General features: G+C 43.8%; 1 protein-coding gene across 1 annotated transcript; it reads right to left on the bottom strand.

Moving 5' to 3' along the window:
* Positions 1-577: 577 nt before the first annotated feature.
* On the bottom strand, positions 578-14,964 carry LOC311098869 (calsequestrin-1-like; the record flags this gene model as incomplete). The annotated part of the gene is made up of 11 exons (XM_084139432.1): positions 578-826; positions 1,176-1,250; positions 1,355-1,455; positions 1,580-1,634; positions 5,033-5,078; positions 5,748-5,878; positions 5,986-6,059; positions 6,211-6,322; positions 6,486-6,586; positions 7,300-7,393; positions 14,728-14,964. The coding sequence occupies 11 exons, from the start codon at positions 14,962-14,964 to the stop codon at positions 578-580; spliced, it is 1,275 nt and encodes a 424-aa protein (XP_083995558.1).
* Between the last annotated feature and the right edge of the window lie 1,129 nt (positions 14,965-16,093).

Genomic DNA, 16,093 nt, shown 5'->3' on the forward strand with positions numbered 1-16,093 from the left:
TCAACAGAGTAGGTTGGTATGACCAATGAACTGTACGTAGGAAAAGCCTGCTTGCACCCTTGGATTTGACAAGTTGGGAGATGGGCGAACATTTAATATGGAGAAAATAAAACAAAAAGAAAACAAGTTTACAGATGGACTCAGACTTAAAATGCATCAACAGAGTAACCCCTCTATTTGTTTGAAATATAAAAATCAGAAGCATCAGATGTTTTAAGATTAAGTGCTAGTGAATATCCAATAGTGTAAATTGTGTACATAATATTTTCAAAATACATTTTTTATATCCTTTTCAAATTGTTCAAAAAGTTACAGGTGTAAATAAAAAATGGGGCTCTGAGAAAGTACTGTCTTTTATGGATTCAAAGCAAAGTGAAAAAAATCAAACATTTTGTCAAGATGCTCTGAGCAAGAATGTTGAAAACATAAGGATGTCCATATGAGCGGACATATTTAACTTAATGACTTGTTACAACAGAGGACAAGGAAGACTTGAGGAAGGGGATGATGTTGATTGGCCAAATTATATTATATTGGCCAGATTTAGACATAGGCCAGTGAAATGATGACCAACAATTTACTCATCATCATCATCATCATCATCATCATCATCATCATCATCATCATCATCATCGTCGTCATCGTCTTCATCATCATCATCATCATCATCATCATCGTCGTCGTCGTCATCATCATCATCATCATCATCATCATCATCATCATCTGGATCAATTTCATCTGAAAGAACATCTTCAATCCATTCCTCAAGCTCATCTGCGCTTGGTAGGTCGTCATCATTGTCGATCTCCATCCATACGCTGTCGGCCTATAGAGAGACAAAAACCAATTCAGCGCCAAAGATAGACTATTGAATGTTTTTTAGAAATAGAATGAATAGAACGGGCATCCCCATTCAAGTCAATGAAAACATAATGGGTGGACTTGATGCCATTGCGAGTGTACCCATAGAATCAAAGCAGGAAGTGTACCCATCATTCTGTGCTGTGATTTGTTGAATCAACTGAACAATACATTGACATTACAAAAAATACATTGTGTACGCATGAGTTTACAAGTCAAATTGCCAGGGTTAGAGGTTCCAAGCCCGTTCTATTCATTCTATTTCTATGTGTAGAACCTCATGACTCCTCATACATGACAGCAACATTACTCACATCTTCAACATCCACAACACCAATCTGGGGAGAGCCCAGGTCAATTCCAAAGGTCTTCTCCCAGTATGGGACAAGCTAAAGAGGAAGGAAAATATTCCAGGAAGAAATCAACAGCAATCAGAATCTCATAAATGTGGGAAATTGTATTGATAAGTGACCAGCAATGACCATGATTTTACCAAGGGGAAGTCATCTGGGTCAATCCAGACAATGCTGAGGTTGGGATTATCATTGTGCTCCTCTGCTACTTCCTTTAGGATTTCCAGGAACTCAAAACCATCTGGGAAGTCAAAGGTCAAGGGTCAAATGTACATAAAGCCTTATGAAATCCATCTAGCTGACAATGTTTCCTTCCTCCCCCACCCAGTCCTATTGACTCATTAGCCGCCCCTTTAGTTATGTACCTGGATCATCCTCCTCTGCGAATGCAATGATGTGCTCGCCATCGATGTCATCCTCCTAAGAAAAGACAGACTCCTTAAACACGCTAACACCAGGTAAGAAAACTGAAATGGGGAATATAGACTACCTACAAGTGTATTTCCATCCGTGTCTGCACATTTAGGCCACATAAATACGCTGAACAAAAATATAAACACAACATGTAAAGTGTTGGTCCCATGTTTCATGAGCTAAAAAAAAATAATCCCAGAAATGTTCCATACGCACAAATAGTGTATTTCTCTCAAATGTTGTGCACAAGTTTGAGTACATCCCTGTTAGTGAGCATTTCTCCTTTGCCAAGAAAATCCATCCACCTGACAGGTGTGGCATATCATGAAGCTGATTAAACAGCTTCATGTTTAAGCTACAGGACTGTTTTGCTAGCACAGACTGGAACATGTTCCAGGATTCTTCAGATAGCATTGAGGAGTACACCACATCAGTCACTGGCTTCATCAATAAGTGCATCGATGATGTCGTCCCCACAGTGACCGTACGTACATACCCCAACCAGAAGCCATGGATTACAGGAAACATCCGCACTGAGCTAAAGGGTAGAGCTGCCGCTTTCAAGGAGCGGGACTCTAACCCGGACGCTTATAAGAAATCCCACTATGCCCTCCGACGAACCATCAAACAGGCAAAGAGTCAATACAGGACTAAGATTGAATCATACTACACTGGCTCTGACGCTCGTCGGATGTGGCAGGGCTTGAAAACTATTACAGACTACAAAGGGAAGCACAGCCGCGAGCTGCCCAGTGACACAAGCCTACCAGACGAGCTAAACCACTTCTATGCTCGCTTCGAGGCAAGCAACACTGAAGCATGCATGAGAGCACCAGCTGTTCCGGATGACTATGTGATCACGCTCTCCGTAGCCGATGTGAGTAAGACTTTTAAGCAGGTCAACATTCACAAGGCCGCAGGGCCAGACGGATTACCAGGACGTGTACTCCGAGCATGTGCTGACCAACTGGCAAGTGTCTTCACTGACATTTTCAACATGTCCCTGACTGAGTCTGTAATACCAACATGTTTCAAGCAGACCACCATAGTCCCCGTGCCCAAGGACTCTACGATAACCTGCCTAAATGACTACCGACCCGTAGCACTGACGTCTGTAGCCATGAAGTGCTTTGAAAGGCTGGTCATGGCTCACATCAACAGCATTATCCCAGAAACCCTAGACCCACTCCAATTTGCATACCGCCCCAACAGATCCACAGATGATGCAATCTCTATTGCACTCCACACTGCCCTTTCCCACCTGGACAAGAGGAACACCTACGTGAGAATGCTATTCATTGACTACAGCTCAGCATTCAACACCATAGTGCCCTCAAAGCTCATCACTAAGCTAAAGATCCTGGGACTAAACACCTCCCTCTGCAACTGGATCCTGGACTTCCTGACGGGCCGCCCCCAGGTGGTAAGGGTAGGTAACAACACATCTGCCACACTGATCCTCAACACGGGGGCCCCTCAGGGGTGCGTGCTCAGTCCCCTCCTGTACTCCCTGTTCACCCATGACTGCATGGCCAGGCACGACTCCAACACCATCATTAAGTTTGCCGACGACACAACAGTGGTAGGCCTGGTCACCGACAACGATGAGACAGCCTATAGGGAGGAGGTCAGAGACCTGGCCGTGTGGTGCCAGGACAACAACCTCTCCCTCAACGTGACCAAGACAAAGGAGATGATTGTGGACTACAGGAAAAAAAAGAGGACTGAGCACGCCCCCATTCTCATCGACAGGGCTGTAGTGGAACAGGTTGAGAGCTTCAAGTTCCTTGGTGTCCACATCACCAACGAACTATCATGGTCCAAACACACCAAGACAGTCGTGAAGAGGGCACGACAAAGCCTATTCCCCCTCAGGAGACTGAAAAGATTTGGCATGGGTCCTCAGATCCTCAAAAAATTCTACAGCTGCACCATCGAGAGCATCCTGACTGGTTGCATCACCGCCTGGTATGGCAACTGCTTGGCCTCCGACCGCAAGGCACTACAGAGGGTAGTGCGTACGGCCCAGTACATCACTGGGGCCAAGCTTCCTGCCATCCAGGACCTCTATACCAGGCGGTGTCAGAGGAAGGCCCTCAAAATTGTCAAAGACTCCAGCCACCCTAGTCATAGACTGTTCTCTCTGCTACCGCACGGCAAGCGGTACCAGAGTGCCAAGTCTAGGTCCAAAAGACTTCTCAACAGCTTCTACCCCCAAGCCATAAGACTCCTGAACAGCTAATCATGGCTACCCGGACTATTTGCACTGCCCCCCCACCCCATCCTTTTACGCTGCTGCTACTCTGTTAATTATTTATGCATAGTCACTTTAACTCTACCCACATGTACATATTACTTCAACTACCTCAACTAGCCGGTGCCCCCGCACATTGACTCTGCACCGGTACCCCCCTGTATATATAGCCTCCCTACTGTTATTTTATTTTACTTCTGCTCTTTTTTTCTCAACACTTTTTTTGTTGTTGTTTTATTTTTACTTTTTTGTTAAAAATAAATGCACTGTTGGTTAAGGGCTGTAAGTAAGCATTTCACTGTAATGTCTGCACCTGTTGTATTCGGCGCATGTGGCCAATAAAATATGATTTGATTTAATTTGATTACACAGGTGCACCTTGTGCTGGGGACAATAAAATGCAATTTTAAAATATGCAGTTTTGTCACACAACACAATGCCACAGATGTCTCAAGTTTTGATGTAGCTCAGTTGGTAGAGCATGGCGTTTTCAACGCCAGGGTTGTGGGTTCGATTCCCACGGGGGCCAGTATGAAAAAGAAAAGAAAAATAATGTATGCACTCACTCACTAACTGTAAGTTGCTCAGGATAAGAGCGTCTGCTAAATGACTAAAATGTAAAATGTTTTGAGAGAGCATGCAATTGGCATACTGACTGCAGGAATGTCCACTAGAGCTGTTGCCAGATAATTCAATGTGACTTTCTCTACCATATACTGCCTCCAACGTCGTTTTAGAGAATTTGGCATTACGTCCAACCGGCCTCACAACTGCAGACCACGTGTAACCACGCCAGCCCAGGACCTCCACATCCGGCTTGTCTGTAATAAAGCCCTTTTGTGGGGAAAAACTTATTGTGATTGGCTGAGCCTGGCTCCCCAGTGGGTGGGCCTATGCCCAGTCATGTGAAATCCATATATTAGGGCCTAATTTATTTATTTAAATTGACTGATTTCCTTATATGAACTGTAACTCAGTAAAATCTTTGAAATTGTTCCATGTTGCGTTTATATTTTTGTTCAGCATGTTGCATTTTTTTCAGTATACTTAGCTGGATAACAATACAAATTGGGGAGGTATGCTTACTAAGAAGACATCATCCATTTTGTTTTGTAGGATGATTTTTATGGGAATAGTTGGTATAGCTTACCCAGATCTCATACATGTTATCTGGCTCCATCTTCCTCAGGGTTGGTCTATAAAGAAATGGGACACCAGATATTTATTTATTGTTCATTGAGGAAGGTTACACTTTTTAAACTTTGAGTCCTACTGTAATGGGAATAGTCAGTTAAGAGTAATTAACACAATGCTTAGCATATTTATATGTTTTCCCTTTCTGTAATACACATGATTTGCAACACTCATTTGTGTATGGGTTGATGGTCACTAGACTTGTTACTGACTGTTATGGATTGTTCTCATATCGTTTGATAGGGATTGACGCCGGAGCTACTCAAGGTACAAGGACCGAGGACACACTGATTATTATTGTATTGATGACATTATGAACACTGTGTGATTCTGTAGCAGCTGGCAAAGTCACTGTCATTTGTTTTGACTTTGTACAAGCCTCTTGGGCTGATGTTTAGAGAACATTTAGTACAGTTCGATTAGAATGTAAAGGGGCCCATCTCCAAGAGGCCCGATTAGACATTTTTTCTGGAGGTGTCTCCCTGTTGCAACTGTTTATTTTGATTGATATTATCAACGACTGCTCTCCTTTTGGTTCAACTGAAAATTCCCTTTACACCTAGTTATAGGGCCTGGAGTTTTTCCAGGTCAAATCACTAAGCCAGGAAAGAACACCTGACCCTTCTCATTATGTATTGTGCCATTCTGGCCACTATGGCCATGAATCTCACCTGTCGTGATCCTCGATGTACTCGACAAGCTCCTCCTCTGTGTAGGGTTTTCCAGGGATGACTATGGGTTCATCTATGAAGGGTTCATAGAAGTCCACCTCATTTACCTTCAGGCCCAGATCCTTGGCAACCTGGAACACAGAGGATTGGACTGAAGGAGTAATGGGCTACTTTTAAAGGAGAGTAGAGCTCCGGTGTAATTTTGAGGATGTAGTTGTTAGTGGGTAAGGTTGTTCACCTTGGGAGTGAATGTAGCGAAGAACTTAATGTGTGGGTGGAACTCCTCAGCCGCGTCCACATAGGCCAAATAATCTGAAATGTTACAGGTATCTGTTAAGACCTTAGTAAAATCTAGATTTTTAGTTGACAAATACACTGTGAATACACTGTTTTATCCATAACATGTACTATACAGTACAAATATAGAAATTAAAATGTTAAAATATACATTATATATTCTTACGTTCAGACTTTTCACTCTTAAAGTAGCCCACCAGTTTTATGTCCTCCTCAATGTTATGGAAACCTTTAACCTCCAGATCGTTCTCAATGATCTCAACTGGGTCTTCAAGAACCTTGAACAGAGTAAAAGAAAGATGGATGGGGGGAGGGAGATCATAGTACAGGGAAAGAGAAAGAAACAGTACAAAATATATCAGTGGTGGATAAATAGCCAGTTTCCTACAAATTGCAGCCAGGTAGAAGAGAGCATAAATAGATGACATTATTTTAACATACATCATAGATGAACTCCACAATTGTGTCTGCAGCAAGCTCCCCATCGTACTCAATGATCTCGTTCTCGGTGAAGATGTAGATGCTGTCGGCCTCCTCAAGTCCTGAGGAGACAGCATAATTTCTACTCGGGGCTTACATATCCAGTCATACCCTTGAATCCACTAGAGGTCAGGCTTGCTCATGGGCTGCCTTAGCACACTGACAACGGGTGCCTCTCAAAAGTCTAGTGGCTTCTTCTCCCAGTTTCCTTTACTTCATCATCACTGAGGTGAGAGAATTATAAAGGTGATGTCTCAGTGGGCAATGGGCGTCCACCATATTGCTTTCTCCTATAATATATTTCCTGATTCTGGGATAGTGTAAGTCTCAGTGCCCCCTTCCTTCAAAATACCCTTTTTGAAAAACAGTACTCTGCAAAACTATCATCAAAAGAGTGAGGTATCTTAGTCAGCAGCCTGTTGATGTGTGACCCGCACAGCAGCTCGTGCACATAAACAAGTAGAAATGTGAAATAGTGTTCTGCAGCGCCCTCCACAGGGGGAATTATCTACACTGAGAGTTGCAGATGAAGGAGGCAAGACAAGGAGAGGAATCCACTTAGGACTATTGAGATGCATCCAGTGAGACCGGTCAGGCAGTTTACTCCACTGAGCACATACCTGGTCAGTGGTGATGTCTAGATTTGATTGTGACACTTTGACAAATGGATCATGTTGAAAGATGGTGACAATTTCACCATAACTGACCTCAGAACTATAAATAATCCTATGAATCTTGAATATCGGTAATAGTGTCTATTTCAGTGCGTATTTACCTAGTTTCTTAGCAACAACACTGCCCTTCTTCTCATCAACAAGGCCAAATCCAATATCCTCATCGTCAAGGTCATCAAGGACCTGAGCTGCAAGCTGTGAAAAAAAAAACACTTTCACATAACTGAAAACATACAGTGGCACCTTTATGCCTGAGCAGGAATATCCTCTGTATAATGTACGGACAACTTATAGGGACATGGGAAGTTTGTTTTTAATTTATGAGTATTCTTTAAGGAAATGGTATGGAACAATGTAAGGAAATTGTTCTGTAAGGAAATTGATATGCATTCACTTCACCCTCAGCTTTGTGGGTTTGCTGGAGGGACAGGTGTCATTCTCAGTGCACTGTGTACACACTAAAGCAAACAGAAATGTAGTTGTCTTATTTCACACATATTTTCCTCCAGTTCCTCCACCATAAAAGCCTGGGACTCAGAGCGCTGTTCATGCACTTTCTAAATCTGTGCGAAACTTGACCCTTATGACTGACAACCGGCTCAACCAACGATGTTGCCACATCCGCGGCCTGCATACTGAGGGGGTGGGATAACAGTTCTGCTGACTGCGTTGGGGTAACTGGGTGCTTGGATAGCAACAGGTGCAACCCTGCTTTCACAGATCTCTTCTATCACGTCATCAAAGAGGTGCAGGCACCCAAACATACACACAGAGACACACAGACTGACATGAAGGATAATCTATCAGTTCTACTGTGCAGTTACTTGTATTGCATAGCAAAATCCCATAACCAGGCTGTCATGTTCCACACCATGGCAATGATGATAGCTGGCACTGATGGCCTAGAGATCCTAGCCAGTAACTGCGGGATGCAAGCAATAGTCGTCCTTGCTTTATGTCTTGGTGTGCAGTTTGATTTTATGTACCTTTTGGGGAAATGTTTATTTGTGAATAACTGTAAAACAGCGGCCCAAATATCAGAGGTTAATTATTATACTGTGTTATAATAGTATAATAGCAGGCTGTCCCAGGAAAGCTGATTTTCAGCTAAAGTCCCCACTATTTACTGGTCAGATAAATAGGTTTTCCCCTGTAGACACTTCCCACTGGGTACAAACTGGTTCAAACAACATTGTTTCCATGTCATTTCAATAAAAATATTCAGTCTGATGACGTTGAATCAACGTGGAAAACTGATTAAATTTGCAAAAAGTCATCAACACACATAAATTTAGGGACTTTTAGTAATTTTATTTCACCCAATCTAAATTCAATTACATGGTTAGATTTTTTGTTGTTTTCACTTTTAATTCACGTTAGATGACAACTCAATCAAATATCAATCAAAACTACACGTTGAACTGACGTCTGTGTCCAGTGAGTTATCTGTCCATATTTTTCATGGGGGGAGGGGTATTCATATGAAGAGGTCCGGTTCTAGAACGGCCTGTTAGACAGATTGAGAGCTAAACTCAGCTAAAGGCTTTTAGCCAAACAGACTACTACACCTATATAAGGTTGCTGTTTGGGGGCATGAGTTGTGAAGCGGGCAGGTTTCTTGCCTGAGTGCAAGGGGAGAGTTCGCTTCATGACAAATCAGGGAAGGGAAGAGGGAGGAGCACATACTGTACATCTAAATGAGATGACACGCTCTCCTCATCTATCTCATTGCCTGACCTAGATTATACCTTAGAAATAGAATTAAGGGGCGTCCCCATTCAAGTCGACGTTGGCATAATGGGTGGACTGGCAGCCATTGCAAGTATAGCAGGTGCTTCTAATCAGGGTTGCCACTCATCTGTCAATCAGGAATGTAGCTTTTCTGGTCTACTAGTATACAACTTAGTCACAAATAAATACAGAATTATAGGGATGGGTGCAGGCACGAAGGGCAATTCATGAATCAATTGACTTAGGTGTTTGCTCTCTTTGATACATTATATCAATTCATGAGATAGCCTACCACAAAGGACATCAGGCTCAGCCGTTCATAAATATGTGGGACTGACTTATAAACGATATGTAAAATCTGATATGGACAGTGTTGTATAACAGTCTCATCGGTTGTTCCCTACAAATGCTGTTTGGAATTAAAAGGAAATTGTACCTACACACTGAAGAAAGCTGCAAAGCCGAATGGCTGTGTCCGCTATCCCTGATGCAGTGAAAATAATACAACAAATGAAGTAAGCTTTATGAGACGTCTTTTTGAGTGAGGACCCATTACACCTTTTGTTTGTCTGAATTTGCTGATTTTACGCACCAGCCAAGCTTCTGGGAGAGCGCGATGGTCCCCTTTTGATGAGCCATTGCGAGTGTACCCATAACAGCAAAGCAGGAAGAAGTGTGCCCATCAATCTGTGCTGTGATTTGTTGAATCAACTCAACCGACACTACAAAAAAATACATTCCATTGCAAAAAGCCACATCAGTTAGCGTAATTTGAATGCAGTGGAGGCTCCTCAGAGGAGGAAGGGTAGTACCATCCTCCTCAGTGAATTTCATAAAAATAGTGAAACATTAAAAAAGTTTTCCTTTTTAGATAAAACCATACTAACATATTCACATGTCACCAAATAATTGATTAAACACACTGTTTTGCAATGAAGGTGGCACCATGGTGTAGCCGGAGGACAGCTAGTTTCCGTCCTCCTCTGGGTATTTTGACTTCAATACAAAACCTAGGAGGCTCATGGTTCTCACCACCTTCCATAGACTTACACAGTAATGGACAACTTCCGGAGAACGTCCTCCAACCTATCAGAGTTCTTGCAGCATGAACTGACATGTTGTCCACCCAATCAAAGGATCAGAGAATGAATCTACTACTGAAAGCATAAGCTACAGCTAGCTAGCACTGCAGTGCATAAAATGTGATGAGTAGTTGACTCAAATAGAGAGAAAGACAATAGTTGAACAGTTTTGAACAAATACATGTATTCAAAATGAAGGAGAAGCAAGAGAGAGAGAGAGAGAGAGCTAGCTATATTTCGTTTTCACTTTCAATTAAAGATGCACTAGGTAGAAGTCGCTCTGCCATTTCCTTCTTGTTAAAATTCGAATAGTTCGCTTAATTTCAGTTTGTAACAAAACAAGCAAGTATAGTGTAGAGAATCATTGTACCATATAAATCGCTGTGAAATAGTAAGCTAGCTAGTTAGTTTAGCCTACTCAAACACCTGGCTCAAACAGAGGGATGCTATGTTAGCTAGCTGGTTGTGGCTATCCAACACTGGAACTCTTCCAAGTCAAGGTAAGCTTTTGGTTTGATTAATTTATTGCCACCGGGGCCCGCCGGTGTAACTGCTAAACTGCTTGCTGTACACAGTACTGCATGATTGTAGGAATTATATAATGAGCAAAGAGATCATGCTGTTTGTATGTGGCTGCTATGAACGTGAAGTGTGGTTAGGGGTGATCAGGGGTGTATTCATTCCACCGATTCTGTTAAAAATGTTCATAAACTGAAGCAAACGGAACAGAACGCTGATAAACATACCTGAACTTGTCCAAGAGAAACTCTCGTTTGCAACTGTTTGGACTAATGATTACACCCTAGATCAGCTAGATGCAGGCAAGAGTGTGCAAGACGGTATTGAATGTGTGACTATCTGTCACCTTGATTACTAAAATGTCTCTTGACCTGTGCACGTACGCTATAAACTTTCATTCATAGGCTAGGTTGTAGCAACCTCATGATGGGTATAAGGAAACGTTGAGTATCATGTAGTAGCCTAAACCTATCGATGTAACATTGAGCTGGGTGAATGGAATATGAATGACAGTCATCCAATATGCTGTAATAGAAATAAGGCCATTCTCATAAAAAAAAATATCTTCCCTAATCTTAAACGGCACCGACCGCCACTGTTTGAATGAACATTCTACATTACCATGGAAATCATTGCATCACAATACCAGGCAGCCATAGATGCGGTAAAGGAGTCAATGGAACGCAGATTGACCAGATTGTTCCATTGACCAGATTGCCGCGCATTCAACAAATCTAATCTGACAAAGTGGATATTCGTCAAATCTGTCATGATTTATGTATTGTAACAGGCCCATAATGTGCTTACTTAAGTCAGATTTTGATATATTCAGCTGTTTTTGCTGCATAACATGTAGAAGTTGTCCCTTTTCAGGTTAAGAAGAAGTGACTAAATGCTAACTCCTGTTCGTATAAGCTGGTTAGAATAGCTAGCATACAGAAATTGGTAATGGTAGTCAAATAACTGTAACTCTTTACCGCATCTACTGTGAGTGTACCCATCAGGTTACCAGTCAAATTGCCAGGGTTAGAGGTTCCAAGCCTGTTCTATTCATTCTATTTCTATGTAGTATACTTTCTCTATCTCTCTATCTCTCTCTCTCTGCAATAGACCAAAACAGAGTGCAGAGTGCACATTAATTTCACATAATATCATGGCACTACTACCTTTCAAATAGCAACACAGCACTTTAGGATACACAAACATCCACAACAGCAGCACTGGATAAATATAGACCCAGAGCCACACCAACCATGGACTATTTTGGCAAGGTGCTGGTGACGCTCAAGTCTCTAGGATCCGCTGACAGGTACAGTACTGCAGCCGTCTGTCAGTCAGCCGGGTCAGCCGACACCGCAGTATTGGGGCCCAAACCTCCTGGGCTAGGCCTCGATGTCCCATAACATACAGAGGAGGGGGCAGGCAAGCATTCTCAGATGATGATTAATATATCATTAATCAAAACACCCTGCTGAGTAGACATATGTCTCTCACACACATGCACCTACATCCATACATGCACACACGTACTCACACACACCCACATGCACGCAGGCAAGTGGATGTGTTTGTTTCCTGAAGTGTTTGTTTCCAACTGGGGCACCTGGACATGGCATAATTTTCAAAAGGAGGTGTTTATCTACCGTAGACTTTGGTGTATTTGTTCATTATTCGTTTCCAGTTGATTAAATTAGTACAAGAAAAAGAAAACCATACAACTCCTTAAGAGGCACCAGTCCCAAAATAGCTCTTCAGCCATCAGAGCTGTGTTGTGTTTCTCTTCAGGGAATCCTGGAAGTTGTAGTCCAAAGTGGTTGAGTTGTAGTCCTAAGAAGTTGGGTCAGTCCTGGCAGAGCTGGATTTCAGAGGATTAGCTCATTGGCCATCTGAAGAGCATTTATATTGCTTTATAAACCATCAGTCATTCACACCCATTCATCCTCAGTATCAGGCCATCCAGGGCGGCCTATGGGTTTTCCAGGGCGGCCTATGGGTTTCACTGCTGAATGAGATAACCTTCGTGCCTCCTGAGAGGGCTATTGATTTCACTGGAGATGAAGGACCGGTATTCCCTTTCAAGGGTGAGAGAGTGCAGGGGTTTAAGATTGAACAATGTAGTTCATTCAAAATGAAGATTGGCACTTGCTGTGGCGCCAAAAATAATCAAAAAGCTTCTATAAAGTTCTCTAAGAAACGGATTTACAATAGAGTGGTGTAGCCAGAGAAATAGAATGTACACATTTTATTTCTATGGGTGAATTTTTTTCTTCTATGTACGGAACAGTAGTCTGAAGCAGACCTACGGTGTAACTCTATCAGACGCTGTTGAAATGAGGTGATGACACGTCTAAATTAGGACGCTATGGATGTAACCCTCTCACCAGGCTGAACGTGACTGTTCTGCAGCTGAACGTCTTGAGTGACAGGATGGAGCTTTAACCTTTGACCTTTAGCCTATCGTGTGGGGGTTATTGGGACGGCATGCTGGCTGGTAGGTAGGCCAGTTGTAAATCAGGGAGAAGAAAAAGTGCAGTTGAGTGTGTGATGGATGTAGCGAGGGGCGTACTTCAAAGAACAGGGTCACATAAACAGACATACACACACACCCATGGTCACACACACCTATGGTCACACACACCCATGGTCACACACACCCATGGTCACACACACATATCAACATGGACATATGCCCATGTACACACACATATGGATTTACTCCACACACCCTATTACAATCAATACAAGAAATTCAGGACATTTCTGATAGATGTTAGATGGAGGAGATTATTCTTATGGATTGTAAATCAGATCAGTCAACGAGCTGATGACTTGGGGTCCTGCTACTTCTGTCCATGTCATGTTTGAGTCATAAATGGTTCGACCTGTTGAGATAGGCTATTTGTACTGTCGACCATTTGCCAGGACTGGTGATGGGATCCCGTGTCCTCACGACTCAGCACTTTGCCTGTGAAGAACTCTGTCTCACACCCCCTCCATGCCACAGGCACGTGACAAATGTTTTTGTCTCAGTTGTCAGTATTTCTTATGCCGCTGCACTAATTCCTGCCCCACACCATTCCTTAAAGACATGCCCATCCCTGCCATCTCCCATTTCATCTAAGACCACAAAACCATGAGTCAGTCTTAAAACAATACACCCCAGGGATATTTCCAGCAACCCAGAGATTCTTGGAACAGCAGGTGAGTCAACATAGTACCCCTACAGTCCCCTCCAGACAGTAGCGCTTAATTGGCAATTTATAGTATCAGCTGATTATTAATTCCTGTTGCTGTCTCATGTCTGCCTCTAGCCATTTACCCTGATGACCAAATTCATGCACTAAAAAGCCTTTCAATTTCATTGAACTGTCCAATCCATGCAATAGTCGGACCCTTGCAGCTTTTGCTTCTTATCTATTGCCTTGAACATCTTAATTTAATCATCATCTTTGTTGTGGCATGTTTCAAAGGCCACATTTGAGTTGCCTTACCCTTAACAACAACACTTAGTTACCTGTAAATACTGTCTGTATCCACTTAGCCCCTTTACTACACACTAATTACACAATATAATGCCTCAAAGAATTGATTAATTATAGCAGTGATGGTGCATCCCTACCCAGGCACTGTGTCCCACTTCTACCTCCCAGTTACCCATCCCCTCTCCTCACCATCCCCCACCCAGTTGCCCGAGTCTTTCCAGTCCCCTGACCCAGTCCTCTCAGTTCCCTGACCCAGTCCTGCCAGTTCCCTGACCCAGTCCTCTCAGTCCCCTGACCCAGTCCTCTCAGTCCCCTGACTCAGTCCTCCCCACAGGAGGTTGGTGGACCTTAATTGGGGAGGACGGGCTCGTGTTAATGGCTGGAGCAGAATCAGTGGAATGGTATCAAATAATCAAACACATGGTTTGTTGCCATTCCATTCACTCCGATCCAGCCATTATTATGAGCCGTTCTCCCCTCAGCAGCCTCCACTGGTCCTCCCAGTCCCCTGACCCAGTCCTCTCAGTCCCCTGATCCAGTCCTCTCAGTCCCCTGACCCAGTCCTCTCAGTTCCCTGACCCAGTCCTCCCACCCCCCTGACCCAGTCCTCCCAGTCCCCTGACCCAGTCCTCTCAGTTCCCTGACCCAGTCCTCCCAGTCCCCTGACCCAGTCCTCCTAGTCCCCTGACCAAGTCCTCCTTGCCCCGTGACCCACCTCCAGGGCCAGTTCCTCGATTTCAAACTGTTTCTGGGAAACGGCGTCGGCTCCAGGATGCTCATGGTAGTACAGAACCATCACATCATGCGTCTTCATCACAGACTTGTAGTTCTTGGTAGTCAGCTCGATGACCCGGTCCATGCCATCGTACTCAGGGAAGTCCAAACCCTCCTCACCCCATGACAGTCCCCCGCAAGACAGAAGGACTGCCATAAGCACCCAGCTCCAATTCATGTTTCCTTACTTATTTGGAAATTAATTGTAGTTTCAGTGAGTAAAAAAATAAACATAAAAATAATTTTGATGAAAATGAGGAAGGACTTCCGATCCCCACCACCCAGAACAGAGCAAGACCAACTCCTGAGACCCCCTTATTAAACCCCCTCACATGGGGAGCTGGAAACAGCGCAGAGAGAGCGAGAGGGGGTGGGTTCAATTATGGATGTAGGTGTGTGTGTGTGTGTGTGTGTGTGTGTGTGTGTGTGTGTGTGTGTGTGTGCAGAGGCGGACTGGCCATCTGGCATTTCGGGCTGGTCCATTTTTAGCTCAGTGGGCCTGTTTAACTTGTTTGTTTTTTGTTGTTGCGCAAAATGATCATTATATGGCTCATGAGTGCCTCAAGGGAAAATAATGTGCTGGTGTGTTAGAAATGCCAGGGCCGAAGTCTGGTCCCAGACTGCGCCTGTGTGTGTGTGTGTGTGTGTGTGCATGTGCATGTGTGTGTGTGTGACTGAATGTGGCAAAGAAGGTGGGAGGGGAGTAGAGCGGCTGTCGAGGTGACAGGGCTGACGAGAGTAGGACACAGATCCTGTGTGCATGTGCGTGCGTGTGTGTGTGTGCGCTAGTTTTCATGGGTGTGTCTGCATCTGCGTGTTTGTGTGTTGGGTTAAAAGAAGGCGGAGTAAGAGAGGAATAACAGACTGCCCCCACCTCTCCTTCAGTGAAGAAGAGGACAGTGGGTGACAGAGGCGGAGAGTTTGAAAGAGAAAGAACAAGAGATCGATTGACAGCCCACTAAATAGAGGGACAAATGAAGAGAGACTAGGAATGATGGGCAGGGGGATGGTCATGGATAGTCCTGGAGATCTGGAACACTTTCCCCATATTTAGTTTAGATGGGCTCCGATCCTGGTGAAAAATAATAGATTTAGGATGATGGGGGACATGTGTGGGAGGGGTGCTGGTCTAGTTTACTGCCCGGGGCTAGAATGTGGCACTAGGTCACACGGTGACAGGGGCGAGAGGTGAGGGTGATGCTTCTGGTTTGGTTTCACTAGACTTACAGTACATAGGTCAGTTGGCCTGCCCTGGGGGATATCAGTCTTCACTCAATGATAACCGACAGATAGTTTTACCATGATGA

Source organism: Coregonus lavaretus, assembly GCF_964263955.1.
Source record: "Coregonus lavaretus genome assembly, chromosome: 23".
Lineage (NCBI taxonomy): Eukaryota > Metazoa > Chordata > Actinopteri > Salmoniformes > Salmonidae > Coregonus > Coregonus lavaretus.